General features: G+C 39.7%; 1 protein-coding gene across 10 annotated transcripts in view; it reads right to left on the reverse strand.

Annotated features, from left to right (window-relative positions):
* Positions 1-1,150: 1,150 nt before the first annotated feature.
* DLGAP2 (DLG associated protein 2) overlaps positions 1,151-13,531 on the reverse strand; it is a 463,956-nt gene continuing 451,575 nt past the window's right edge. For all 10 annotated transcript variants that reach the window (XR_003991947.1, XM_030490185.1, XM_030490186.1 and 7 more), the window contains 2 exons: positions 11,065-11,217; positions 1,151-8,737 (listed from right to left, as the gene is read on the reverse strand). Coding sequence is in view for 9 of the 10 variants with exons in the window: in XM_030490185.1 (XP_030346045.1) it covers positions 8,519-8,737; positions 11,065-11,217 (372 nt within the window). In the remaining variant the exon portion in view is untranslated. The remainder of the gene's footprint in view (positions 8,738-11,064; positions 11,218-13,531) is intronic.

A 13,531-nucleotide genomic window follows, 5' to 3' on the forward strand; every position in this document is an offset into this window, starting at 1 on the left:
TACCTTCAGTTGACTTATGATGCCAAAATTCATCATCTCTGTGCTAAACTTTCAAACAAACATCTTTCTTGAACTTCCTTCTTGGGAAGAGGTCCCTGAGGATATCTTCCAACCTTCTTCATTATCCTCTCTTTTTCTGATGCCTATGAAACAACTGTCAACTGATGGGCTGCTAGGATGCTGCAACCACTGCTCTTCATTTTACTTAATAGCATCTCACTTTTTCCTCTGTTTTCTCTCCTGTATCTGCCTCTGTTGTTTCTCACCTAATGGTTAAGTTGTATACTTTTTTTTTTTTTAAGGAAAATCTTTTAATTTTGTAAATGTACTAAGTTACCTGGGTCCATAGCTAGGACTTCTAAGTGTTAAAGTAGTATACATACTAAATGAACCATCAAAATACAATGATTCATACAACAAAGCACTTTTGTATGCCAAATAAATTTGGATTTATCATAGTCATTCTGGTACCTCCTTTATTTAGAGTCAGAGACAGCACACATCTTTGTTTCATGCCTGTTGTGGCTTTTGTCTTAACAAGAAGTGTGGCCAGTGCAAAGAATTGATCAAATTTTCTGCTGAGATGCTAAAGCCATTCCCAGTAGAAGACTTGTTTGTTCTGGAAAGAGCTGAAAAACGTAAAGTGGGCTAAAAGGTCTTCTGGCTATTCTGTTACAAAAAGCAAAAAACACATAGAGAGATGCTCCAGGATTCACCTTTCCAAAACAAATTCTTTCAGTTATTTCTGCCCAATAATGACAGCTTACAAACAGGATCATAAATAATTCAATTTTGTCTGCTTTACATGCAAAAGAGGCTATTGTTCTTTCTGTTAATGACACACAACAGTCTGATTCAAAATCAGTGCATGATATTCTGTACCTATAGTATTAATGACTATAAATCAAAGCACATCAATGGCATTGCATAGCTGATTCAGTTATTTGGCAAATTCCTTCAGATTTTAAACATGCCTTCCTTTGAATTCAGATAAACCCCTATCAGACTTATTTTATTGGAAATGAATTTCCTGACACTCAAAGGGCTACATATCTAAAATAATGACTTAGTGTGGTCTACAAATTGTGTGATTGGAAATGATATATTTTAACTAATGCAAAATTTAAAATGTAATAAAGAGTGTACTCTATTTTTCTCAAAAAATTTAATTGCAGAATTATTTACAGGAGATGAACATAAACAATACATAAACCAATTGAAAGAGGCGGCTTCATAAAAGAGCCATGGGGCAAAATAGTGAAGCACATTTTCTTACAATCAGCTGGAGGTGAGTAGAGAACCATGAAAAAGAATAACTCAATAATAAACCAATTCTCAAATATGTCTTCAAAGTAACAAATAACATTCTGGTAAAGAAGATATTACTGAGAAGCGAGAAATTATTGTAGCAATGAAACAACATACTGTACATTCAATTTAGGTATCCTGCATGCTACTAAATAGAATTTATCAAAAGAACCATAAAAGCATGAGAAAGAGAATTACATAAAATAGTTTAATTCTAGTGAAGTGTAGCTTTATACAGATGGTGAATATTTGGCACTCAGTTCATCCTCATTGTTGATATGATTTCTTATGTATATATATTTTTATATATATTTATATATACTTTTAATGATAACTAAACAGCTAGTTTCCTGGTTCTAACATTCCTTGAAATTCTATAGGAGGCATTTAATTTAGTCCTTAGGCCACACTTGATTATTTTGGCATGTCACATGGTAAATGAAAATATGAGTTTTGTCTCTGTACAGAAAATTCTGCACAGTCATAGTGGCTTTTCTTCAGGAAAGAACAGTTCTAGAGCAGTATAAGTCAGGCTACTCAAAAGGGAAATTCTCTTCATTCAGGAAATCAATATCTAAATTGAACTAAAGAATACATACATGCTGAGCCCTTTTAAAATGAGATGGCCATACTATAAAACCTCCAAAGGGTCAATCAAAGCATGGATATGAGCATGTGGATTCCACAAGTAACTACAAACAAAGCTAGTATTTCTTTGTGAGGACTATCGTCAGACACTTGAACCTACTACCAAGCCCTCTGCTTGATTGTGACCTACCTGAATGGAAGAACTATATCCTACAAAATAATTACACACTTGCTAATTCAAACAGTGAGTCCTTTCTACCACAGCAGGACTTGCTGAGTCAGATATTAATATCAGTTTTACTGATCCAAATCTGTCATTTTTTTCTGATTTCATTTTCTTAGCATTGATTCTAATACAACTGACATCAGAACTTAGCCTGAAGCTCTGCAATAATTTATCTCATCTCACAAATAAGAAACCTGTATGACAGTTCAGCTTTAGGAATGGGAAATGGTGTGTTGTATGAAACAAGAGTAAGGGAAGAAGGAAAATCCTCACCGATGGGCTGTGTTGGTGAATAATGACCATATCTTCAAATAAACCTCCCCCTCATTTAAGTTTAGGTGAAAATATTCATGGTTTTGTAGTAGAGAAGTAAAAAATCCTGTCCAACAGAACCGATTTAGAAAAATAATGATTTGGCCTTAATAAAATAGAGAATTAAATTGCCAGCTCATGAAAACTGTTTTGTGTTTGCTCAGTTAAAGAGCAAGCCGTGCAGACATACTGATTTACATTATCTACCATCTGACTTTAAAAGCCCAGTTCTGTTTCAGCAATGAAAGGCAACGAGAGAAACACCCATGTGTGGAAAGGTGGGCCTATGAACATGGAGTCTTCTTCTGTGATCCTCATTTGCAATATGCTGTTTGCATTTAATGATAAGGGATCTGGAATATGGTTTTTAGATATAATGAGTGCCATGGCCTCTTGCAGCCATTAGAATTTTATTTCATTAAAAGGAGCTGAATCAGCCTAAATATGCTGGCCAAATTCTCTTTTGGGCAAGTTTTCATTTCAATTTCAGTTTTATACTGTCTGTCCTGAGCAGCCCATTATGTAGTTAAATAGCTGTAGCATTACACCATAGAGGTATCTGCATTTCAGAGACAAATTAAGCAATTTCTGTGTATACAGAGGGCTTAATTCCTGCCAGGAGCCTGTGTGCATGTGAGTATGCCATAAAACAGCTGTTTCCAAAAGATGGTCCCTGGAGGTGAACATTGCGAACAGTTGCAGATGGGCTGTGGGGCTGCATTGGGCAGTGAGCCTGCCATGCGTATCAGTGATGAGGCTGATCTGCAAGAAAGTGACATGGTCTACAGGAACGTGAGTGTTGACTGTGGCTCCTGGGTCCTACTGTCTGAGACCATGACACTGAAAAATTGTATATATATCTGTAAGTGTGTATATATCGCCTTTCTGTTAGCTGCAGTATGAAATGGCTGCCTCTAGTCTGCTAATCCTGTCAATGCAGAGAGGCATCCCTGTTGCTCTGCCATACTAAAGAAACCTTAGGGTTAGAGCTGAGTCTCAGTGGAGAGTGGCTTCCCAAAACAAAGCATAATCCTTATGCCTAAGTCCCATGCCCCACATTAACCTCCATGTTAGATTGTCTGGAGGGCAGACCTGGAGAGACAACAGGGTGCTTGGCAGTTGTGCCACAGGGGAAGGCTGCTTTTGCAGCAGGTGCCCCAGATGGATCTCTCTCACTAAGAAAGCTGGGAGGCAATGAGCTTGCGAAGGAGACACTTGCCAAGATCCCCTATGAGAGGGCTCAGCTGCAGGTGCCATCAGCTCCTACCTCTGGCACCGGCTGGGGCTCTCCTGCGGTGCCCTCCCAGGGGAGCTCCTACACCACAGGGACCCTCACTGCCATCACCATGAATGGAGAAAGCAGATCTTGTTCTGGAAATTTAATTTGATTCTTTCCATTCCCTGCCTACACCCTGGAGGGACAGTATGAGCACTGAGCACTGGCCTCGCCTCTGCTGTGCTCTTGGTTCAGCAAGCCTTTGCTTCTCCTTTAGCACAGGCTCACACTGTAAGGGTCCTCCCGAGCTCTGAGAGGGTGGTGTGGAAGGAAACTTTCCAGCAGGATGGGACAGGTGGGAGAGCCCCCAGCATCCCACTGTGCCGGCTCACCAGGCCATGGGCAGGGTAACCTGCCCCAGCTGCAGCCCAGCCTGGAGTTTATGTGTTGGCTAATAAAGTGCTTGGAAATCCTTCTGGATGAAAGGCACTGTATAAATGTGACAACCTGTCATACACCAGGAAGCACCTCTCTAGACATTAGGGGGTTTGCTGATATTCCTCATCTTGGACACAGTTTGCAGGTGCCATCACTACATCGTAAGATGCTCTGGGAAGAGTAACAAGAGTAACGCTGTTTTGCGTTTCATTTAAGCTAATACTGAGGCTCCTGCTACACAGGATTTCACAGCTTTTCAACGCACACAGCTTGACACCTGGAGCTGCCAAACCAGCTTCAGACCTCAAATCAACATGCACAAACCACCACTTGATGGGCCAGCCCCCAGTGTGCCCCCTTGCTACTGGCACCAACACTGAAACGCCGAGGAGGACACCAAACCCACCAACCGGGCAGGGCAGGCTCAAGGCTTTGAACGCAAAGGGCTGAGATGGGCTGATCTGGAGGCACGCCGCTCCTGGAGAGGGGTGCCGGGGTGGACCTGCCCGGGGAGGCCCTGGCACCGAGCGGTGGTGCTGCCTGAGGGTGCCATGGGGGCCAGAAACCTCTCAGCGGTATCGCTCCATCAGGGCAGAAGGAGACTGCAGGTCACGCATGGCACGTCATAATGTAGCAGTTACTTCTTTTCCTTGCAAAACCACCCAAAGACTGAACAATCGCTCACTTTATAGTAGATGCAGTGCTGAAGAAGATGAAATTGGAGTACTAATTTACTGATACAGCAGGACATGGGCTTATTTTAAAACAAATAATTTCCATTATATGAGATGTATTTTATACATATATATGAAATCCACACACTTTCCTATGCACGCTTTAATTCCTTCCTGATTGATCTCAAATCTGTCATAGCAACAAGGTTCAAGCATGAATTAAAATGTCAGGTTTTGGTATTAAACTGTACAACATTATTAGTCTTTGCACGCTGCCATAGGCCATTCTAGTCAGGTCAACATGAAATAACAAACCACTTCACAATATACTTCACCAATTTACAAAGAATTTTAAATCCAAAAAAATATCAAAGCAAAAATAAGTATGGTGAATATCAACAATTTTACCAGTCAGGTCTTTTCCTTTATTTAAATTTTCAGAATTCTGTTTATTATACTTGTGTTTCACAGGTGATGAAGAAATGAACACAGACTTTCTATACTTTTCATCTGTTAAAATAAATATCAGTCCAATTAGTATTTAATTAAACAGTAGACTATTTTGTTGTATCCAGCTGTTGTGTGTGGGTCTACACCAAGAAGTCTCTTTAGTAGAAAGCATTCCACTTTCTGTCTTTATGCTTATTTTTATGTTCCTCCTATGTTGGTTTTGTAACTGAATTATATTTTTATGATGTGTGGTCAGATGACAATTGATCTGTTTATACGTTTATTAAGATACCACATGCTGTGTTTCTCATGTCAGGGACTGAAGCAATTTGACTTTGATTTATTTGCAACACAAGTATGATAAGCATAATGTTATTTTTCTAAACTAACTAGATGTACAACATGTAAATTGAAATGGCTTATTTGCCCTTAATGATAGAATGTTACCTGTACAACAATTTAATATATTGCACTTTGAAATGTAACATGCACAGATAACATCAGATTTTTCAGTAGGCATCTAGTTTACTTTTGATTCCTTTTTTTGGGGGGGACAAACGTGGAACCAACAGAAATCATAGATATGCAAAGCTTATATTGAACATTTTCTCATTAATGGCATGGGAAATGTAAAATGCAGGGCTGGCATCATTCACGCAGGCCTATTTTTGCCAGAGAAGATCCAATAATATTTCAACATATAAAAAACCTTATCAAACATGATTCTAAAATAAAGACTTACACGGACTGCTCCAAGGCAGCATTATTAGGTCAGCTGGGATCTAAGCTTATGTGTAATCTGCCGTTTTTACCATTTGTTTTTATAAAGTCTGATTAGTGAGAGGATCAAATACAGCTTGTCTTAATCGCATGACCTGGTGCTGTAAGTGAGGATTTTCAAGCGAGTAAGACAAGTGTGATTTCTCCTTGAAGTGTACAGGAAAATTAGGCAGTATCTGTCAGCTGCCATATAGGTATGTATGTATGGGGAATGTGTGTTTATTTTAAATTTCTCAAATCTAGAAAAGACACTGGCTTTAGTTTTGCGTGGAGCTTAGCTACTTAGCAGCTCCACTTTAGATATCAGTTTTCAAGACTAAAGATGCCAGTGTCTGCAGGTACATTTGTATTTAAAATAGAACAACTAATATAGGAAGCAGCATCAATATTGTACGCTACCTAGTATTCAGCTCTTTCCTTAATAGAAAATGCCTTGAAAACATGAGGGGTGGGAAATATAATGTTTTCATCTATAGAAGAATATTTCAGGGATTTCTTTTTTTTCTTTTTTTTTTTTCTTTTTTTTTTTTTTTTTTTTGCATTTTGGAAGGATATACATTCGTCTTGGTTTTTGCTTCCAAATATAGTTTAAGGCTATTTGGTAAAGTATATACCAGATATCAGGCTCAATTTACAGGGTTTTCTCCTCACAGAAACTTCTCAAAACTTCATCTCTAAAGATTCATATCTTGAAGCTAAACATGCCTTATCAGCTGTGCTCCAAAGACAGAACTCATGCTTAATACTACACACTGTAGGAAAAAGGAGAAGGAAAAGGAAAAATTAAAACAAAACAAAACAAAACAGATTTGAAGCAATGTCAGATCTGCATAACCTACAATACTTCATGTTTTCAGTCATCCATCAGGCTGCAGGTGCATGGGATTCGGATTTAAAGTGCTCATCAGGTGAAGAACCAAAGTGCTTGAGTATAATTAAATAGCTATTCTGCCTATGGCTAAATACATTGCATTTGTTAAAGCAGGAAAACAGGGGATGTGGTAGTTGGGGCTGTCTATCTCACTGGGTTTGGACTGTTTTGACCTAAAGTAATGCTCAGTAGGATTCAAACCTTGGAATTGGGGGCTGTGGGTTTCTCATCTTATTGCGTCTTCACCTGAAGACTTCTAGGTGCTGGGTTGCTCAGTTGGCTGTGGAAGGTAGGTGAAGTGGAATAATTCTGTCTTAATTTGTTTTAAATTAAAGCCTCTTACCTGTGGCAGTTACCACTTCTCTCTTCTGACAATGCGAGGCTTGAAAATATATGATTTTTCTTATATTCCATAGCTGGAAATCACTTATCTCTTCAATCACATTTTTTATTTTTTATGTCTGAAGCAAGCAAGAAGCTTCTTCTTGCCATAAATGATACTGCATAGAAAAATAGTTCTAAAGAAAAATACAACTGTAAACCACAGTTCACCTTTACCTTAACATAACCATTTAAACTTAGATATACTTACCACTCACATTCATATTTCTTAAACTGTTTACAACATCACAACTGGCATTTTAAACAAGCAAGATTTTTTTTTTTTTTTTTTTTCTCAAGGATACCCTGGAAACTCAATTGATAGAACATTGTGAGAGTTTGAAATATTCCATGTAGCACAGCTCTTGAAATGAAAGAGAGAAGGTTTATAAAATAAAGGTTAACACGTAAAAGAACTGTTAAAAATGCAATGAGTGTTCCAAAGGAGCGAGTATAACTTTTTCTTTACACATCTTGCTACAGAAGATCTAACTTTTTAAGGCTTCCGTTTTCCTTTCACCCATCCCTCAAGTCCTCTTGCATTATAATTTTGCTTAGGTTTCAGAGTGTCGTTATACTGCTAACAGCAAACGTTTCTCAGTGGGCATTCCCACCACCACCAGACTTGTATGCTTCTTGGTTTCTGATGAACTTTGGAGTTTTAGTGGCTGGATATCCCTGTTCATCTCCAGAAACTTGACATGACATGAGAGGCCTAATGTTATTTTGCAGTAACAAAGATGAGAAGAGTGGCAGAGCACATGGGTAAATATGTTAGCTGGGTTCTAGGAAAAGAAACTGGAGGTCAGAGAGATAAATGGGTTCTTTCTTTCCTGCTCTTTACATTTGTAGCACCTTCTGCTTGGATTAGCTAATGCCTCTAGTGAATGGTGAGATGCACCCATTTATAGTTTGTTATTCTTATCCCTAATTATCACACATTTTATAAAAATATAAATAACAAAAAAGTAAGCTGGGTTCCATCTCAAGAGGTGTTTCTTGTTGTCCTCTGAGAATATATTGGATAAGTCAGGTCTCGACAAGCCCTATCCATTGTAGCTGATTGTAAGTCAGACAATAAATACAAAAAGAAGTCGTTCTTGCGGTGAGCTCAGCAAATTCTGAGGAAATCAAAAGCATTCCACTGTGCTTATGGCACAAAGAACACAACAGCAAGGGCATATTTAGTGGAGAGAATGAGACAAAAATTACCAGGTAAGTGACAAACTGTACAAGCATTTTGTTTAAAAAAGGAACTCTGCAGCATTCTGTCTTTAAAGCCGGGTTTGAGCCTCTGGGATATATATCTCGATGCTGTCTGCACGCTCTGTGGCTGAATTCTGCCGGAAAGAGGCTGCTCTCTTAGCAGCCATTAGCCGTCTTCTAGCTTCCTGTCGTTGTCTGTCCGGTAGGTCCAGAGATTTTTCTCTTGTGATAGGGAATTTTCCTTTTGGGGGCTTCTTTGGTACAGGAGGAGGAACCTTTCTTTCTTCCTGCAACAGGGCATTAAAACTGAGGGTGAACTGCATGCGGAAGGTACTGTCAGCAGAGCATGCAAATCAAAGACATGAAAAGCAAAATACTGGTTACATACATCAAGCATGCTCAAGTTGTGCTCTCCAATCAGCTGACTAATGGGTTACATGAATAGCTATCCACACTAGGGACACTGACAACACCCTGTTGTTTCAGCAGCCATCACAAATTCTGCAGTCCTGTGCCTTCAAAAAGACTACTTCTACTGGCCTTGCAAGTATCCGGCACATGCAATCTACGTACCTCCCTTTCATAGGAATTTGTTTAATTTTAGCTGACACATTATTACATCCATTATAAACAGAAACACACACTGGCTCTCCAATAAGAATTCAGCGCATCTGTGTGGTCTGATCAAGTGAAAAGACTGTCTAAGATTAGCAGGACAGCATGTTTAATTAAATTAATCATACTGAGTTTAGCCTCAGCTGGATATGAGATAGCAGCTGTGTATTAGTTTAGTCTCCTCCATGAACTGCTGAATGGAAACATGCAAGCACCAACCAGAGAGGGAACACTGGGCTAATTGTTCTGCTTGCCAGCCTGGACCATTCAAAAGAAAATTATATTGAAGAATTATCAAATTATAAAGTGAGAGTCAGTAGATTTTGGTACCAAAGTAGCTGTAAATTGCTCTGTAGATCTTATTTGAAGAATTGTTTTGAAGTATGAAATTGATATTTTACTCCATTTAGACTGTGAAATATCATATAAGGGCCTCAAAAAGATAATGTAGAATCACAGAATCATGCAATAGTTTTCATTGGAAGGGACCTCTGGAGGTGATCTTGTACAACCCCCATTCAAAACCCACTTGAAATTAGACACAACTTTGAAGTTAAAGCAGGTTTTTCAACATGGTATGTAATACTGGATTGAATAGCCCCAAAGATGGAGACTCCACAACTTCACATGTATAGTATGGTTATTATCATCGATCGTTCTGTTATATCACTTCTTAAAGTAATAGCAATAGTCCAGAGTATGGGCTGTTCCTTATGGAGAACACAGCTAATTTGACTCACAGCAGGATTCAGATAATACAAAAATTGAACTGATGCACCTATGGTTTACACTCTTCGGTGTTTGGTCTTTTTTTTTTTTTTAAACTAATTCCAAGTCTACTGCCAAAATGCTTTAGCCAAGACTAAATAATTAATGTTACTTAAGAACATAGTTCTACATTCTCAGCTCAACAGGAACAGTGCAGCAGCCTAAGATGCTATTCCCCATGACAGCCATCTCTTCTACTATTTATTTTCTCTATTTCCTGTTTTCAGACAGGAACACAACAGCTCCATTCCTGCTGTCCCATCTTTTTTTTTTTTTTTTTTTTTCCCTTCGCTTTTAATAATTTCCCTCTTAGGAACATCCCTGTTGCTGTCACTATAATGATTTCTTACTTCCAGTTGTCACTAGTAAGCAAGAGTTGCAAACTCACCATCCACCAACCCGTTGGCTGAAAATTAAAATCCAAGAGGAGCATGAAGAAATGAAAGAGTTGTCAAAATGCCTCCTAATTCCTCCCAAACCAAACAAGTATTCACCTGAGGCCAACAGTACTGACTCAAACCAAATGCTTTCTTCATCTGACTGATAAAGTAATCAGGAAGGATAGTGGGATAATCAAGGTGAGGGATGGAGCTCTAGAAAGGGGGAAGACAGTTTCAGAATTACATTGCTTTTGCAGGCAATATGCCACCTTTGGTTTGTAACCATCGTGGCTGGGGTGTCCCCCAGGTGGTGGAGTTGCAGGGCACATGTTCAGGCACAACTCTCTGTCCCCCAACCTTTTGTGGGCCAAGCTTTAGTATGACCTTGTGCTATGTTTTGCCACATGATTTTAACTCACTCCTGTTCTAGTATCAGTTGTGTCATGCAGTCAGGATTAAACACTGTACTGTTCAGATTTGAGCTGCCCCAAATGTAGCACAGTGCTGAGTTTACCTTGATTGGATTCTTGGGCTGTTGTCCTCAGTCTGAATTAATCAGAACATATTTAAGTTCTAGTCTTTAGAATGCAAATCCAAGTAATTTGAACAAAAGTGTTATGAGGTAAACTAACTTAGCAAAATCCATTTTATTTGTCACACAATTCAGCTCAACATTGTTAAAAAGAAAAAAAACCCCTCACATGTAATGAAGGTTTCCATGTCTAAATTGGGCCATACCAATTAGGTACTCTCTGGGGTTAGGAACCTGTTGTATTCACTGTTGTATTTAAGACAAGGAGACTGCAGGACTACAAATGGGGAGTAAATGGTATTGTCCATCATCTGCTTACCTTCCTTTCAGGTGATTCTATTATTTTCCATTCATTGAGTTTCAACTGGTGCAGTTCATCAAACTTCATGCTGACATCTTCAATTGAGAGCTGCAATAAGTCCCAGAAACCTGCTAGGTCCTGGGAAGTTGGCCTTGGCATGGCACTCGGGTCCTGTCATGCACAAAGGAGACAATCTGAATAAACCGGGAGGCTTTAAACAACATGCTTTGAGGCGGGAAAGTCATTGTGCCAGATTACATTGCTACAGTGCTGCTCAGTGCTAAGTCTACATGCACTTTACAGCCTGGAGCTGTGACTGGAAAGTTGTGCCTCCTACACAGCCCAAAAATGAATGAGTTGGATGTCTTACGCGAGCATTCCTGATTCCATGTGGCACGGGAAGCTCCTTAGCACCATATGCTGTGCTGACCTGCATTTCTAAATAGGAGCAAGCTGACAGCCTCTGCCTGCTGATTATTAAAGTGAAAGGGAACATGGTTCGTATTCTAGCCAGCCTGAAGTCTTCATGAAATGGCATTCATGATAGCTGATCAGAAGGTAAAACAATGCCACAAAGAAGTAGTCAGCTTATGCTGAATTCGATGTTTACATTGTCTTGCATTTTCAAATGTATACATAAGGCATGGAATTTTGATGGGACATGGTAGAATTTTGTTCTCCAGAGAGTCAAATCATGCTCAGGAACTGGGAAGCGTTACACACAGGTACTGCAATTAAGTGGCGCTATGTGCACAAGACTTAATAGAACAAACAGTGGTGGTAACAATTAGCAAGGTGATCCTCCATTTGACTATTAACCTGGTATCAGTTCTGGATAAAAAAGACATTTTTGTATGCAGACTCTTAACCCTATGCTCTGTATTGGTACTCATTCAAGAAGACAGCTTTGTCATTTTAATGAAAAAGGGCTTAACTGGTAAACAACTCTGTGAAGATGATGGAGAAATGTCTCTTCCCTTCCAGTACAGCAGGGAGTCATTAAGGTGCAGAATGGAGCTGGATGGAGTCAAAACCAGGCCAAAGGGACTCTGGATCTCCCCTTTTCTGGGCGAAAGCTGTAACGACTAGTTTACTATGTGAGAAACACTGATATTAGTGCTGAAGCGAGGCTCTGTGCCCCATCTTTCACAAATCTAGCGGACAAAGAAGCATTTTAGATATTAAGCACAAATCCACAGTTGCCTAAAAACTGGGAGGTAAGTCAGCATTTCTGTTGAATTCCTCCCTTGAATCTGAGGGTCTTAAACTGGGACTTGCTACACAAACTTGGGTTTGCAGATGCCACTGTGGGAGCTGAGTACTTTGGAGCTGGGCGCTACAACATGAAGTATGACCTGCACCTAAACTCTTTCAGGAATCTGGGCCAAGAACCAGCCTAAAAGCCTACCCACTTAGAAGTCTTCTTTGCTAGAAGAAAGTCTCCTTTTCTTAGGAAGCTTCAGGGACTTAGCAGAATTGTCCATATAGATTATAACAGACTTCTGGGAAACATGATACATCTCTAGATTAGTGTTCACCGAAAACAACTTAATTGGTTAGATCCCAGTTTGCTCCAAAACCATTTAAAATTTATGCCAGTGGTATCAGTTACTCTACAGAGGTCAATATCTCAGGCTTCAGGAACTGACTCCCTGTGTGAAATCTGCCAGGATGGTCCCATGGCAATATATCTTGCATTGCAATCTGTTCTCTCCAGCCTGGTCTCCTCGGTCCAGAGGAAACTCTCCCCAGTTTCCTCTAAACAGCCATAAAATGATGCCACTCATTGAAATGCCATTGCCTTCTGAATCAAGGCTAATTGCTCTTCTGTACCTCTGTTCACCCAACTCTGCTCATCGTGTTGGGAAGATCGCAGCCTCCAGCGCGGCTGCTTGCAGAGGAGTGTGGCATGCACTGTGTGGACACAAGAGGGCTACCTCCTGCTGCTGTTGCTTATGGATCCGCAGTGCATGGATAAGCGCTGGCACAAATGATTACTATTACGGCTAACTAAGTTTTGAAAAGATTGGCTTAAACCCGTTCCTTCTCAGAAGCTGCTAATTTATTTGTATCTTATTTGGAATTCAGCTCTGCAGCCCTCCTTCTGAAGGAAGCCTAAAGTGCTTAAAGCCTAGAAGTATCTAGCCAGTGCTCGAGCTGCTCTGTTTTTGCCTGGAACCATGACATATTGAGTGGTGATCTCACGACCTGAGCAGGATCTGTGCTGACTAAAGTGTATGGAGGAGGACACTTCAAAGAAAAAACAGGGTGTTACAAGAGATAATGTGAATAATGCAGAAGGGAGTAGTTATTAATCAGTGATTTTTTTTCCCTAGCAGTTAGTGGAACAGTACGCTGCAGGAGATAGCCAGCCAGATTCTTAAAAAAACTTCATCGAAGCTTACATTTCTATGGATTTACCCAAAATGAGAATCTTTGGTAAGAGATCTTAACCCAGAGCGTAATCAAATGTGTTGCTTGAAGT

Source organism: Strigops habroptila, chromosome 6, assembly GCF_004027225.2.
Source record: "Strigops habroptila isolate Jane chromosome 6, bStrHab1.2.pri, whole genome shotgun sequence".
Classification (NCBI taxonomy): Eukaryota; Metazoa; Chordata; class Aves; order Psittaciformes; family Psittacidae; genus Strigops; species Strigops habroptila.